Source organism: Heteronotia binoei, chromosome 10 (assembly GCF_032191835.1).
Source record: "Heteronotia binoei isolate CCM8104 ecotype False Entrance Well chromosome 10, APGP_CSIRO_Hbin_v1, whole genome shotgun sequence".
Lineage (NCBI taxonomy): Eukaryota > Metazoa > Chordata > Lepidosauria > Squamata > Gekkonidae > Heteronotia > Heteronotia binoei.
In genome coordinates this window covers 4,313,938-4,329,817 of record NC_083232.1, presented here as the reverse complement: position 1 = coordinate 4,329,817, position 15,880 = coordinate 4,313,938, and the positions used below count along the sequence as shown (strand labels likewise).

The 15,880-nt window shown below is 51.6% G+C and overlaps 1 protein-coding gene across 3 annotated transcripts in view; it reads left to right on the top strand.

The window, feature by feature from the left end:
- The first annotated feature begins 1,945 nt into the window (after positions 1-1,945).
- Positions 1,946-15,880, top strand: part of NBEAL2 (neurobeachin like 2) — a 354,508-nt gene continuing 340,573 nt past the window's right edge. For all 3 annotated transcript variants that reach the window (XM_060247903.1, XM_060247901.1, XM_060247900.1), the window contains exon 1: positions 1,946-2,023. In XM_060247903.1, the coding sequence (XP_060103886.1) occupies positions 1,973-2,023 (51 nt within the window). In that variant the 5' untranslated portion in view covers positions 1,946-1,972. The remainder of the gene's footprint in view (positions 2,024-15,880) is intronic.

The following is a 15,880-nucleotide window of genomic DNA, read 5'->3' as shown; positions in this document are numbered from 1 at the left end:
GTCCGCGCACTTAACCACTACACCAAACTGGCTCTCTATTAGAGCTATGGCTGACCCAAGACCATTTCAGCAGCTGCAAGTGGAGGAGCAGGGAATCAACCCCGTTCTCCCAGATAAGAGTCCGCCCACTTCACCACTACACCAAACTGGCTCTCTATTAGAGCTATGGCTGACCCAAGACCATTTCAGCAGCTGCAAGTGGAGGAGCAGGGAATCAACCCCATTCTCCCAGATAAGAGTCCGCCCACTTCACCACTACACCAAACTGGCTCCCTATTAGAGCTATGGCTGACCCAAGGCCATTCCAGCAGGTAAAAGTGGAAGAGTGGAGAATCAAACCAGGTTCTCCCAGATAAGAGTGTACCCACTTAACCACTACACCCAACCTACTCTTCTGTTTGGAAGACAACGTTTTCCTGCAAGTAAGCCTCACTGAACCACTCTCAGCAGACGATTTTGGGGCCGCTCTCTAAGGCTACCAGACTTCTTAGGAGCAAGGACCCCCAAGGAGCTCCCAGCTCTTGAGTAAACCTCACTCCCAACTCCAGAAGGGAAGTGCCAGTGGCATAAAGCAGAGGAAGATTGGGACGGCGAAGACCCCGTTTTGCCTCGGGGTAGAGCAGTAACTCATAGGTGTCAATGGCGCTACTCTAGAGTAAACCTTGCGGGGAGGGGGAGGATCCCGTGGCATAAAGAGGGGAATGCCAGACTATCAGCAGGACTCCTCTAGAGTAAGGCTTGCGGGATCGGGGCTACGGCATAAAGGGAGGATGCGAAGAGAACTCAGTGGGACTCCTCTAGAGCAAGGATATCCCCCGGGACTCCTCTAGTGTAAGCTTGGGGGATCGGGGCCGCAGCACAAAGAGGGGGATGCGAAGAGAGGAAATCTCAGCGGGTCACCACTAGGTCAAGGCTATCCCCCTGCCCTGGGACTCCTCTCGAGTCAGCCCGGCGGGATCGGGGCCGCGGCACAAAGAGGAGACCGTCAAGAGAGACAATCTCAGCAGGGCTCCCCTAGAGTAAGGTTATTCGTTCCGGGTCTCCTCTCGAGTAAGCCTAGCGGGATCGGGGCCGCGGCACAAAGAGGGGGCCGGCGAGAGAGGCGATCTCCGCGGGGCTCCCCCCGAGTAAGGCTGTTATCCCCCCGGGTCTCCTCTCGAGTCAGCCTAGCGGGATCGGGGCCGCGGCACAAAGAGGCGGCCGGCGAGAGAGGCGATCTCCGCGGGGCTCAACCCGAGTAACACTATTATCTCCCCAGGTCTCCTCTCGAGTAAGCGTAATGGGATCGGGGCCGCGGCACAAAGAGGAGACCGTCAAGAGACGCAATCTCGGCAGGGCTCCTCTAGTGTAAGGCTATCCTCTCGGATCAGCCCGGCGGGATCGGGGCCGCGGCACAAAGAGGAGGCCGTCGAGAGAGGCGATCTCCGCGGGGCTCCCCCCGAGTAAGGCTATAATCTCCCCCGGGTCTCCTCTCGAGTCAGCCCGGCAGGATCGGGGCCGCGGCACAAAGAGGAGGCCGTCGACAGAGGCGATCTCCGCGGGGCTCCCCCCGAGTAAGGCTATTATCCCCGCAGGTCTCCTCTCGAGCAAGCCCGGCTGGATCGGGGCCGCCGGGGGGGGGGGAAAGGCGCTTGCTCGGGGCGGGTCGGGCCACCTGCTGCCGGGCTGCCTCGCCGCTCCTCCTCCTCCGCGCAGGGCCGGGCCGGGCCGGGGATCAGGTGCCGCCGGAGCGGGAGGCGGAGGCGGAGGAGGAGCCGCGGCTGGCGGGGCCGGAGAGGCGGCAGGAGCGGCCGGCCAGGCAGCCAGCATGGCGGAGGAAAGCAGCAGCAGGAGCGGCGGCGGCGGGGGCGCAGCCCGCAGGAGCCCGGCGCGCCGCCGGCACTAGGAGCGCGGGAGGGAGCGCCCTCCATGGAGCCGGGAGCCGCCCCGCCGGTGTGAGCGGCCGGCCGGCCGAGCCCCCGCGGGCGGCGCGATGGCTTCCAAGGAGCGCCTCTACGAGCTCTGGATGCTCTACTTCGCCAAGGTAAGGCGCTCCCCGGCTCCTTTCTCCAGGCATCTGCGCCCCCCCCCCCCGCGCCCAGGCTAGAGGCACCTGCCAGCCCCCCACTCACCTGCCCCCCTCTTTGGAGCCCCCTGACTCCGCCCCTTGTTTGCCTGGGGGGGGCATCCCGCCCCCCTCTTCTCCCCCGGCCCCCTCTGCTTCCCTCGCCTTGCCAACGGCTCGTCTCTTTAGGGACCCAGCTTCATTGTTCCGGGGGAGAGGAGGAGGAAAAAGACGCCCGAGCTGTTTCCCGCTTCCCTGCCCGCCCTACCTGGTCCGCCTGCTCCACCTGGCGCCTGCCACCCGCGGGACTTTCCCTTTTCTCCCTTTCTTCTTGGCTCTCCTTTTGGCACCAGCTTTTTTGGGGGGGGGGCTCAGACTGGAGCAGAGCAGAATCTTTGCCCCCCCAAAAAAGAATTGTTGCCCCCCCCAAAAAAAAGAATCTTTGCCCCCCTCCAGCCTTCTGCTGCTTGGGGTGCTGGAGACCACCAGGCCCTGGGCTTTCTGTGCCCCCAAAGAGGGGCTCGCCCTCGACTTATGGGGCCTCTGCAGACACCCCTTGGCCTCTCTTGCAGGCTTCGACCCTGACCCTTTTTCTGAGGAGTGCAGGCTACCGTACGTTGGGTTCTGTTTTCCATGCTTTTTGCACAACGGTCCTGCAAAGGCGCCTAGGGGAAAAGATTGGCGGTTGTAGGTTTCCTCGGCTTGCCAAGAGCGCAGCCACACAGCCCAGAAAATACACAAGGACCAGTGGACTCCGGCCGCCGAAGCCTTCCAGCACATATAGGTCAGGAGAGTTTTTAGTTGCATTGATTGGCATGATTTCTCCTCTGCCTTTTGAGAGGCTGAGATGGGCTCACCCCTGGGGTGAGTTCTGTTGGCTGCCTGGAGGCAGAGGTGCTAAGCGCTACGCCGCACTGTCCCTCGGAACGGTGCCGCTTCTTTGCGAAGCCTGCTTCTGGAAGGGGGGTGGCTGGACACTGTTTTACCCTAGCTGGAGTTTCCACAGCTCCGCTTTGTCAAATGCGTGAAGGTTGTCCTGGCTTTGCCAGTCCCCGTTACTTCCCCTTTCCTTCATGTCACTTCCTGTGGCATCCCCCACGCTGGTGGAAATCTCCCCACCGACACTGTAATTTCCCTGGAGCACCCACATGGTCCGTTTCCCTCACCCTCAAAAGCATTAGGGCATCTTCGTTATTCCCGTTTCTGACCTTCCCTCCTGAGAGAGGCCCCTGGAACCCTCTGCCTCATGTTTCCATAGGGTTGCCAACTCCAGGCTGGTGAATTCCTGGAGATTTGGGAGACAGAACTGGTGGGGGGGAGCTCGGTGGGGTACAATGTAGTGGAGTCTGCAGCCGCTTCCTGCGGGGAAACCGCTGTCTGAGGTCTGGAGACGTTGCAATCCCAGGAGGTCTCCAGGCCTCACCTGGAGGTTGGCAATCTTAAGGGCATTTAACTCTTCTTTTCCCCCCGCCCCTTTCCTCCCTGCCCTACAACCATAATCTTAACCTTGCCTTCTCTGACATTTCTCTCCTGGTTTGCCGAATTATCTGGCGTCTGTTAACACTGTTTTCCACCAGCACCTGAAATGTCTTACTTTTTCCTTCCACCACCTTTTATTTCTGCTTTTTTTGGTGTGGTGGGAAGGATCCCGTTGAACGGCAGCTTTTCCCCCTGATAGAGGTTTTCTTGGAAATGGAGCTGTGGTGCGTGTGCGCGAAAAAGGTCGACGCTTTTTACACGGAAGGAAGAGAAGGGCTGCCAACTCCAGGCTGGTGAATTCCTGGAGATTTGGGAGACAGAACTTGGGGAGGGAGGTCTGAGGTCCGGAGAGGCTGTCGTTCCAGGAGGTCTGGTTCTCTGGAACTTTGAGGTTCTAGGCCAAAAAAAAAGGAAACGGTGTCTGTTGGCAGAGCTTCAGCTTCAGCCGTCGTAAATGCAGCGATCCCCTTTTTCTTAAATCTTTTATTGCTGGTTATTGTTTGCTTGGCTCAGTTGTATTCCTGGGGGACGTTGGAGCCGTTTGGGGTCAATCGGTCTGGAGGGGAGCGTGGCCTATCAGTTTTTACAAATAAAAATCAGCTTTAAAAAAATAAATAAATGATGGCCGTTGGGTAGGCCACCGAGAGAGCTCTGCTTTCCACGGGAGAGAATGCCTGCTGCAGGGAACCCAAGCCGAGCCTCCCAGCTCTGTGTGTTTTTTTTGTTTGAGGGTAGCCGTGATGTCTTTCTGGGACTCGTCGGACTCTTTTGCAAACTGGTCAGCTGCTGCCTGCATGCTTTCGATAGCGAGGGGCACAGTGCAGAGTGGAGGTTGCTCTAGTTTCTTGATCTTCTTCCCACGTCCCGCCCCCCCCCCCCCCCCCGCCGCCTTTAAAATCTGAAGCAGGCAGCTGGCTTTGGCTTCATGGGTCCGCTTTCTGTTTGCATTGTTAGGGAGACTGTTTTAACATGGCTTTGTTCTCCTCGCTCCTGTTCCTGGAGCAGGAGATGCTAGGAAGGTTGGGCTGGGTACCCCAGCAGGGTGTCGATCCTTGGCTCCAGTGCCACCACCTGGAGAAAGTTTGCAGACGGAAAAGCAAGGTTGTATCTAGGACAGGGGTGACCAAACTACGGCTTGGGACATAAGCCAGATGTGGCTCTTTCACACACATTGTGTGGCTCTTAAATCCCCCACCACCCCATCAGCCAGCTTGGAGAAGGCAGTTCTCTCTTTAAATCACTTCTCTGAGTCAAGCCAAACCAGCCAGCGGCTGGAGAATGCATTTAAAGTGAAAGTTGCTTTCTTTCCACCTCTCTCTCTCCCCATCCATTTTCCTTCCTTCTCTCAAACATCTAATGTTCATGTCTTGCGGCTCTCAGACCTCTAACATTTATTGTATGTGGCTCTTACGTTAAGCAAGTTTGGCCATCCCTCATCTAGGAGATCCTGCCTTCTGTCTGCCAGGTGACAAAATACCTGGTTGTGAAGTACCTCTTGTCCAGGAGGGACCCTGATGACTGAACATAAGAGAAGCCATGTTGGGTCAGGCCAGTGGCCACTCCAGTCCAACACTCTGTGTCACATAAGAACATAAGAGAAGCCATGTTGGATCAGGCCAATGGCCCCTCCAGTCCGACACTCTGTGTCTCATAAGAACATTAGAGAAGCCATGCTGGATCAGGCCAATGGCCTCTCCAGTCCTACACTCTGTGTCACATAAGAACATAAGCGAAGCCCTGTTGGATCAGGCCTATGGCCCCTCCAGTCCAACACTCTGTGTCTCATAAGAACATAAGAGAAGCCATGTTGGATCAGGCCAATGGCCCATCCAGTCCAACTCTCTGTGTAACATAAGAACTTAAGAGAAGCCCAGTTGGAACAGGCCAATGGCCCATCCAGTCCAACTCTCTGTGTCATATAAGAACATAAGAGAAGCCATGTTGGATCAGGCCAGTGCCCATCCAGTCCAACACAATGGTCATTTTCGCACTCACCTCCAGCCGGCGCGACCCCCCTCTTCACCGCGCAGGATCTGCGCGGATTTCGCACTAAATGCCGCGGAGCAGCCTTTTGCGCCGGAAACTCCCGTCGCAAAAGCCGCTCAAATGTAAACCGCCAAAAAGCAGTTCCCGTTTGAGCGGCTTTTGCGACGGGAGTTTCCGGCGCAAAAGGCTGCTCCGCGGCATTTAGTGCGAAATCCGCGCAGATCTGCGCGGTGAAGAGGGGGGTCGCGCCGGCTGGAGGTGAGTGCGAAAACGACCTCTGTGTCACACAGTGGCCAAAAATTTTATATTTATACATACACACACACACACTGTGGCTAATAGCCACTGATGGACCTCTGCTCCATATTTTTATCTAACCCCCTCTTGAAGCTGGCTATGCTTGTAGCCACCACCACCTCCTGTGGCAGTGAATTCCACATGTTAATCACCCTTCGAGTGAAGAAGTATCTCCTTTTATCCATTCTAACCCGACTGCTCAGCAATTTCATTGAATGCCCATGAGTTCTTGTATTGTGAGAAAGGGAGAAAAGGACTTCTTTCTCTACTTTCTCCATCCCATGCATAATCTTGTGAACATCTATCATGTCACCTCGCAGTCGACGTTTCTCCAAGCTAAAGAGCCCCAAGCGTTTTAACCTTTCTTCATAGGGAAAGTGTTCCAAACCTTTAATCATTCTAGTTGCCCTTTTCTGCACCTTTCCCAATGCTATAATATCCTTTTTGAGGTGCGGCGACCAGACCTGCACACAGTACTCCAAATGAGACTGCACCATCCATTTATACAGGGGCATGATGATACTGGCTGATTTGATACTGAGCAGCCCTGGAGTGTAGAAAGGAGAGAACCGATTTAAAATGTTATCTAGGAGAATGATTTTTTTAAAACGTACTTTTGATTGATTGATTGATTGAGGTACGTCATATATAGCTGGCCTTTCTTTCTGGGACTCTAGGTGCATTACGCAGAGTGAGCCGAGACAATCCGCAGGATGGGATGTTGAATAAATAATGAAATTGGATTTGGGTTACAGAATCGACAAGAAGTCTTTTCTTAAGGAAAAACAGAACTGAAATGAAGCAGAAGTGTGAACATGGCACATTAATGATGCAAGATGACATAGTCGGTTCCAGCTTACAGCAAACTGTAAAGGTCAAGGTAGTCCCCTGTGCAAGCACCGGTCGTTTCCGACTCTGGGGTGCCGTTGCTTTTGCAATGTTTTCGGGTTGGTTTGCCATTGCCTTCCCCAGTCCTCTACGCTTTCCCCCCAGCAAGCTGGGGACTCCTTTGACCGACTTCGGAAGGATGGAAGGCTGAGTCAACCTGGAGCCGGCTACCTGAACCAGCTTCCGTTGGAATCGAACTCAGGTCGTGAGCAGAGGGGCTCCGACTGCAGTACTGCAGCTTTACGACTCTGCGCCACGCGGCTCTTTACAGCAAACCGTACGCGGTAGTATAGTCCTCAGTCCCTAATAGTTTGTTCAGGTAATTTCATGAATCGTTTCGTACAGTGCTGCTCTACTGCAGTGTTGGTAAATTTCAAAAGCACTCGGCTCTTGTTAAACTGCAAAGTTGATACAGTATTCATTCAAACTTGAGGCTAAGGTTTTTTTTCACAGGTATGACATAAAAAAAAAAGAGAGAGAGGGGGTGTCGTAATCATCTTACAAGTTAAGTGCAGTAATTTTTTTTTTGTACCAGCGTACGACGTTTTAAAGTGGGTTAGCTTACATTTAGAGTAATCTTCCTTGTGAGTAAATATGGTAATAAAAGGTAGGTAGGAAGAAATGCATATAGAAGAAGACGACGACATTGGATTTATATTCCACCCTCCACTCAAGAGTCTCAGAGCGGCTCACAATCTCCTTTATCTTCCTCCCCCACAACAGACACCCTGTGAGGTAGATGAAGATATTGGATTTATATCCTACCCTCCACTCCGAAGAGTCTCAGAGCGGCTCACAATCTCCTTTCCCTTCCTCCCCCACAACAGACACCCTGAGAGGTAGATGAAGATATTGGATTTATATCCCGCCCTCCACTCTGAAGAGTCTCAGAGTGGCTCAGAATCTCCTTTATCTTCCTCCCCCACAACAGACAACCCTGTGAGGTAGATGAAGATACTGGATTTATATCCCGCCCTCCACTCCGAAGAGTCTCATAGCGGCTCACAATCTCCTTTCCCTTCCTCCCCCACAACAGACACCCTGTGAGGTGGGTGGGGCAAGAGGGCTCTCACAGCAGCTGCCCTTTCAAGGACAACCTCTGCCAGAGCTATGGCTGACCCAAGGCCATTCCAGCAGTTGCAAGTGGAGGAGTGGGGAATCAAACCCGGTTCTCCCAGATAAGAGTCTGCACACTTAACCACTACACTAAGCTGCTCTCTATTAGAGCTATGGCTGACCCAAGGCCATTCCAGCCGTTTCAAGTGGAGGAGTGGGGAATCAAACCCGGTTCTCCCAGATAAGAGTCCACTCACTTCACCACTACACCAAACTGGCGTAGACCCCTTATACTTTGCTCAGGAGTCACATGTGGCTCTTTCACACGTATTATATGGCTCTTGAAGCCCTCACTGCCTTGTCTGCCGGCTTAGAGAAGGCATTTATCTCTTTAAATCATTTTACAAAGCCAGCAGGCAGCTCGGAAATTATATTCAAAGTTAAAGTTTGCTTTCTTTCCACCTCTCTTTCTCCTCTGTCTATTTGTTTTCCTTCCTGTCTTGTGGCTCTCAAATACTTGCCATTCATGTCTTGTGGCTCTCAGACATCTGATATTTATTCTGTGTGGCTCTTGCATTAAGCAGGTTTGACCACTCCAGTTATAGGCTTTTATGTCTGCCTTTTGGAATGGGATACCTCCCATGGCTGTCCCAGAGATCCTTGGGAGTTCTTAAACCACTCCTGTAAAGTAAAATGATTCTATTATTTTTATTTTGGACCAATTGATAGACTACGATGATGAGTTTTTCTCACTTTCTCAGCTGAGGTCTGGATATGACTTGTCAGCTTCTGTTGGATGGCAATATTGACATTTGCAACGTCTGTTGGTATCTTAAATAAGGCCCTGCAGCGCCGAGCGTCTTAGAGTCCCCCTTTGTTCCTGGAAACACGAGCTGAGTTGATGCAGAAAATGAAACCTACAAAATTTGTCTATGAACATTTGATGTTGATGAATAAATACCATAAGCAGAGATAAGGAGCTACATTGCCCTGTTTTGCCAAAACAGTGGAATATGGCCTTCAAGTTTGTATCTGCTGTCTCCACAGAACTTATGTTGTGACTCATTTAGGCTCTTCCAGATACCACAGTGACTCTTTAACAAGGGACTGAGTAAAGTGTCTGAGCACTGACATTCTAACTCACAGGAGTTCTTGCTTGCGGTGGCAGTTGCTGCAATCTCCAGAGACCAATCAGAAGCCTGGTTGATGAAAAAGCTCACCTGGCCCCACCCTCTTTCTAAAACCACTTGGACACCATGGCTCCCCACGTTGGGGACCCCTGATTTAAGTGGAAGGGATGTGGAATATGAGGTTGGGGCATGTTATGTATTACATCTCAGTGGGTTCTTGTTGCCTGAACTTGAGACAGGCACTCCTTGCAAACCAGGAGCCTGAAGCCTGGAAGAATTGGCCAATCAGGATGTGAGGCATGGAACAACTTGCAACAATGAGGTGCAAATGAAGGATTCTGGAATGAGCCAATAGGGGGAACTGTTGCCTGCTGGGGAGGCATGGTTAACCATGGCCAGATTATATATAGTTTTCCCCTCCCTGTTTCAAACTTTCAACAGTCCTACAAGATTAGGGTTGCCAAGTCCAATTCAAGAAATATCTGGGAACTTTGGGGGTGGAGCCAGGAGACTTTGGGGGTGGAGCCAAGATCAAGGCTGTGACAAGCATAATTGAACTCCAAAGGGAGTTCTGGCCATCACATTTAAAGGGACGGCACACCTTTTCAATGCCTTCCTTCCATAGGAAATAATGAAGGATAGGGGCACCTTCTTTGGGGGCTCATAGAATTGGACCCCCTGGTCCAATCTTTTTGAAACTTGGGGGGTATCTTGGGGAGAGGCACTAGATTCTATATTAAAACTTTGGTGCCTCTACCTCAAAAAACAGCCCCCCCAGAGCCCCAGATACCCATGGATCAATTCTCCATGATGATGTCCCCCAAGGTTCCTCAGCATGATCATCCAGCTACACGAAGACCAGCGAGGCCAAGTCAGACACTGCAACGACCTCTCGGAGCCCTTCCCAATAGGCACAGGTGTAAAGCAAGGCTGCGTTCTCGCGCCAACTCTCTTTACGATCTTCTTTAGCATGATGCTTCAAAGAGCCGCAGTAGATCTAGATGATGACGATGGTGTCTACATCCGCTATCGCACCGATGGCAGCCTGTTCAACCTGAGGCGACTAAAGGCTTACTCCAAGACAATGGAAAAACTCATCCGAGAGCTACTGTTTGCTGATGATGCTGCACTCGTCTCCCACTCGGTATCAGCTCTGCAGCATATGACGTCCTGCTTTGCAGAGGCTGCCAAGCTATTCGGCCTAGAAGTTAGTCTGAAGAAGACAGAAGTTCTCCACCAGCCTGCACCCCAGGAAGATTATCACCCTCCCTGCATCACTGTGGGTGAATCAGTTCTGAAGACAGTCCAGCAGTTCAGCTACCTGGGGTGCATCATCTCCTCCGATGCCAAGATCGACAAGGAGATTGACAACAGGCTGGCAAAGGCAAACCGTGCATTTGGCTGACTGCACAAAAGAGTGTGGAGCAACAAGCATCTGAAAAAAGGCACAAAGATCAATGTTTACAAAGCGGTTGTGATGACAACCCTCATCTACGGCTCCGAATCGTGGGTTTTCTACCGTCATCACCTGCGACTCCTCGAGCGCTTTCATCAGCGCTGCCTTCGCACCATCCTCAACATCCACTGGAGTGACTTTGTGACCAACACTGAAGTCGTCAAGCGGGCGGAGGTTACCAGCATCGAGGCACTGCTGCTGAAGACGCAGCTGCGCTGGGCAGGGCATATTTCTAGGATGGAAAACCACCGCCTTCCCAAGATTGCCCTGTATGGCGAACTCTCCACTGGCCATCGAAATAGAGGGGCACCAAAGAAGAGGTACAAGGACTCCTTGAAGAAATCCCTTGGCACCTGTCGCATCAACCATCACCAGTGGTCTGACCTAGCCTCAGATCGCAAAGCATGGAGGCACACCATCCACCAGGCTGTCTCTTCCTTTGAGAACGCACGCATAGCTGATCTTGAGGACAAAAGGAGATTGAGGAAGAATCGCACTGCTACAGCACCAACCCCAAATCAGACTTTTCCCTGCAGCCACTGTGGCCGGACCTGCCTGTCCCGCATTGGTCTTGTCAGCCACCAGCGAGCCTGCAGCAGACGTGGACTATTGCACCCTTCTTAAATCTTCGTTCGCGAAGCCAAGCCGAGAGAGAGAGAGAGAGAGAGAGAGAGAGAAAGGGGAGGGAAGGGGAGGGGAGGGAAGGGAAGAAGGAAAGAGGGGAATATAAATTAAAAATATAAATTTTTAATTTATATCCCGCCCTCTCCGCTGGAGCAGGCTCAGGGCAGCTCACATAATCCCCACCCTCAGCCCTATTTGTATATCTAGCAACCAACACTCAACACTTTCAGGAACACAACTGAAGAAAACTGGGAAAAGGAACCACAGGTACATTGCTCCAAGCCTGTGTGGGATATTGGACCAAGATTCTGGGAGAGCTGTATTCAAATCTCTGTGTGGCAACAAAGCTGACAGGGTGAATCTGAACTGGCACTCTCTCTCTTGCAACCAAACCTATTTTGTATAGGGTTGCCAATCCCCAGGTGAGGGCAAGGGATCCCCCGGTTTGGAGACCCTCCCCCCGCTTCAAGGTCGTCAGAAAGTGGGGGGGAGGGGAGGGGAGGGAAATGTCTGCTGGGAACTCTATTATTCCCTATGGAATGTTTAATTGTGTTTGTCTGTGTCCTTTGTAAAGTTTATATATCTGCTTTGTTGTTCAGTCACACAGTCGAGTCTGACTCTTTGCGACCCCGTGGACAAAGTCACGCCAGGCCCTCCTGTCTTCCACCATCCTCCGAAGTCTGTTCAAATTCCTGTTTGTTACATCAGTAACGCTGTCCAGCCATCTCCTCTTTTGCCGTCCTCTTCTTCTTTTGCCTTCTGTCTTTCCCAGCATCGGGATCTTCTCCAGGGAGTGCTCCCTTCTCATTGGGTGGCCGAAGTATTTGAGTTTCAGCTTCAGCATCTGACCTTCCAGGGAACAGTCTGGGTTGATTTCCCTCAGGACGGACTGATTGGATCTTCTTGCAGTCCAAGGGACTCTCAAGATTCTTCTCCAGCACCACAGCTCAAAAGCATCTATTTTTCTGCGCTCGGCCTTCCTTATGGTCCAGCTCTCACAGCCATACATTACTACTGGGAATACCATAGCTTCGACTATACGGACTTTTGTTGGCAGGGTGATGTCTCTACTTTTTATTATACTGCCCAGGTTCACCATAGCTGTCCTCCCAAGGAGCAAACATCTTTTAATTTCATGGCTACAGTCACCATCTGCAGTGATCTTGGATCCCAGAAATGTGAAGTCTGTCGCTACTTCCACGTCTTCCTCTTCTATTTGCCAAGGTGTGATGGGTCCAGATGCCATGATCTTAGGTTTTTTGATGTTGAGTTTCAAGCCTACTTTTGTGCTCTCCTCAACAAGAGGTTCTTTAGGTCCTCCTCACTTTCTGCCATAGAGTGGTATCATCTGCATATCTGAGGTTGTTGATGTTTTCCCCGGCAATCTTAATTCCTGCTTCTGCTTCATCCAGATGTACTCTGCATATAAATTAAATAAGCAGGGTGACAATATACATCCTTGTCGAACTCCTTTTCCTATTCTAAACCAATCAGTTGTTCCATATCCTGTTCTGACCGTTGCTTCTTGACCCTTATACAGGTTTCTCAGGAGACATGTGAGGTGGTCTGGTACTCCCATCTCTTTAAGGACTTGCCACCGTTAGTTGTGATCCACACAATCAAAGGCTTTAGCATAACAAATGAAACAGAAGTAGACGTTTTTTCTGATGCTCCCGTGCTTTCTCCATAATCCAGCGAATGTTGACAATTTGATCTCTAATTCCTCCACCTCTCTAAAACCCAGCTTGAACTTCTGGTAGTTCTCAATCTACGTACTGCTGAAGCCTAGCTTGTAGGATCTTTAACATGACTTTGCTGGCATGTGAAATGAGTGCAATGGACTGTTCTTTCACCATTAGACACATCCACAGCTGAACGTCCTTTCGGCTTTGACCCAGCCGCTTCACTCTTTCTGTGGTTACTTGAACGCTCCTCCCCAGTAGCATATTGGGCACCTTCCGACCTGAGGGGCTCATCTTCCAGCGCCATATCTTTTAGCCTTTTGTCACTCTCCATGGGGTTTTGTTGGCAAGGAGATTGGAACGGCTTGCCATTTCCTTCTCCAGTGGATCGCATTTTGTCTGCTACCTAATCTTAAATAGGTGCAGACATGACCCAGCCAAGTGGCCCCCAACCTTTTTGGCACCAGGGACGGGCTTTGTGGAGGGCAATTTTTTCACGGACCGGTGGAGGTGGGGATTGCCACTACACCAGACTTAACCACTACACCAAACTGGCTCTCTATTAGAGCTACGGCTGACCCAAGGCCATTCCATCTGCTGCAAATGGAGGAGGGGGGGTGTCAGAACTTGGATGAACTTCAGACGAGTCCAATACTTGTTGCAAGTTAGGATCTTTATTGAAGAACGACAGTACTATAGTAACGAAATAACAGTAATGGCGAGTCTGGGCAGTTGGTTACATTTTATGCCCACAGCAAAGCATAATAAAACAATAATTCACACGGTCTCAAGCGGTTGTCTCTTCTTCCCAGCCTTCGTTATCAGCGAAGGAGGATGCCCCCCTGTTGCGAAGGCCAAACGGCCTGGCTTCAAAGGGCACCTGTGGATGTTAAGCAGAGACTCTCTGCCGCCTGTCTCTCTGCCCTAAATATTTGGCATAGCAGAGGGGCTTGGGTCAATGACCGCTGTCAGGCACTTTAAGTTACAACATGGAGTCAGTTTAGTCAAGCAAAGCATTTAAAGTTACAAGTTCTGACAGGGGGGATCAAAGCCGGTTCTTCCAGATAAGAGTCTGCACATTTAACTACTACACCAAACTAGCTCTTTATTAGAGCTATGGCTGACCCAAGGCCATGCTAGCAGGTGCAAGTGGAGGAGTGGGGCATCAAACCCGGTTCTCTCAGATAAGAGCCTGCACACTTAACCACTACACCAAACTGGCTCTCTATTAGAGCTATGGCCGACCCAAGGCCATCCCAGCAGGTGCAAGTGGAGGAGTGGGGAATCAAACCCAGTTCTCCCAGATAAGAGTCCGCATACTTAACCACTACACCAAACTGGCTGTCCCGGTTAGACCGGTACTGGTCCATGGCCCAGGGGTTGGGGACACCTGGCCCAGCCCGACACGGCCCGGCCCAACAAGGCCTCATTTATGTCAGATCCGGCCCTCATAACAAATGAGTTTGACACCCCTGGTGTAAAGAATCCATGCCCGAATTGCACCGTGGACCCAGCTCCCCCACCAACCCAAACGTTTGGCCCATGCCCCAGCTGGCAAGGCACAAACCCAAAAAAGCCTGAGGTCCGCTTGTCACAGGCAATTCTGTTTCTGTAACCGAGTGTTCTCCGAAGCCCTGGTTTCAGGGTTTATCCAGTGGAGTGGATTCCCTGATTATTATTTTTTTTGTTCCCCTCCAGAACACCCCCTCCGCTTTCTTTTCTTAGGGGAGGAGAATCCCTCTTCTGGGCGTCTTTGTCAGCGACAACAGGACCTTTGTGTTCCTTCTGCGAAAACTGCCACCGGCTGGCAGAGAATCCCTCCCTTTCTTGTTTTTTGCGGCCAGGAGGAAATTGCCGGAGCTCTAGGCATACTAATAAAGCTCCCAGAGCAAAACAAACAAGATCCGTTTTTTGCTCGAGCATCTGTGAGAAAAACAGGCCGCTGGGCAGCAACGGCCTCCCGCTTCCTTTTGGGTTGTTTTGCACCGGCGAGGAGGTCAAGAAGCAGCAAGAAATCAAATGTTTCCTAGCAGTCTTGGCACGCGTTAACCGGCTCTCGCTTCCTTTTCGGATCAAAGCGATCTTCCTGAGAAAGCATGTCTGTTGCTGGTGCACAGTGGGCTGGTTGTGGGTCTCCTTGGGATACTCTGTATCTGAAGTTCCGGAGCTCTGCTCCCGTGAGCTCCTACCCAAAATGAGGCCTGCAAATAATATAGTCCCTGTGGCAGTTGCCGCCACAGTGATAACTTGGGAGCCAATTTGGTGTAGTGTGCGGACTCTTATCTGGGAGAACCAGGTTTGATTCCCCACTCCTCCACTTGCAGCTGCTGGAATGGCCTTGAGTCAGCCATAGCTCTAATAGAGAGCCAGTTTGGTGTAGTGGTTAAGTGCGTGGACTCTTATCTGGGAGAACTGGGTTCGATTCCCTACTCCTCTACTTGCACCTGCTGGAATGGCCTTGGGTCAGCCATAGCTCTAATAGAGAGCCAGTCTGGTGTAGTGGTTAAGTGTGCGGACTCTTATCTGGGAGAACTGGGTTCGATTCCCCACTCCTCCACTTGCACCTGCTGGAATGGCCTTGGGTCAGCCAGAGCTCTAATAGAGAGCCAGTCTGGTGTAGTGGTTAAGTGTGCGGACTCTTATCTGGGAGAACCAGGTTTGATTCCCCACTCCTCCACTTGCAGCTGCCGGAATGGCCTTGGGTCAGCCAGAGCTCTAATAGAGAGCCAGTCTGGTGTAGAGGTTAAGTGTGCGGACTCTTATCTGGGAGAACTGGGTTCGATTCCCTACTCCTCTACTTGCACCTGCTGGAATGGCCTTGGGTCAGCCATAGCTCTAATAGAGAGCCAGTTTGGTGTAGTGGTTAAGTGTGCGGACTCTTATCTGGGAGAACTGGGTTCGATTCCCTACTCCTCTACTTGCACCTGCTGGAATGGCCTTGGGTCAGCCATAGCTCTAATAGAGAGCCAGTTTGGTGTAGTGGTTAAGTGTGCGGACTCTTATCTGGGAGAACTGGGTTCGATTCCCCACTCCTCCACTTGCACCTGCTGGAATGGCCTTGGGTCAGCCATAGCTGTAATAGAGAGCCAGTTTGGTGTAGAGGTTAAGTGCATGGACTCTTATCTAGCAGAACCAGGTTTATTTTTTTATTTATTTATTTATTTATTTAAGATTTATACCCCGCCCTTCCCACAAGTGGCTCAGGGCGGCTTTGATTCCTAGGGTTGCCAAGTCCAAT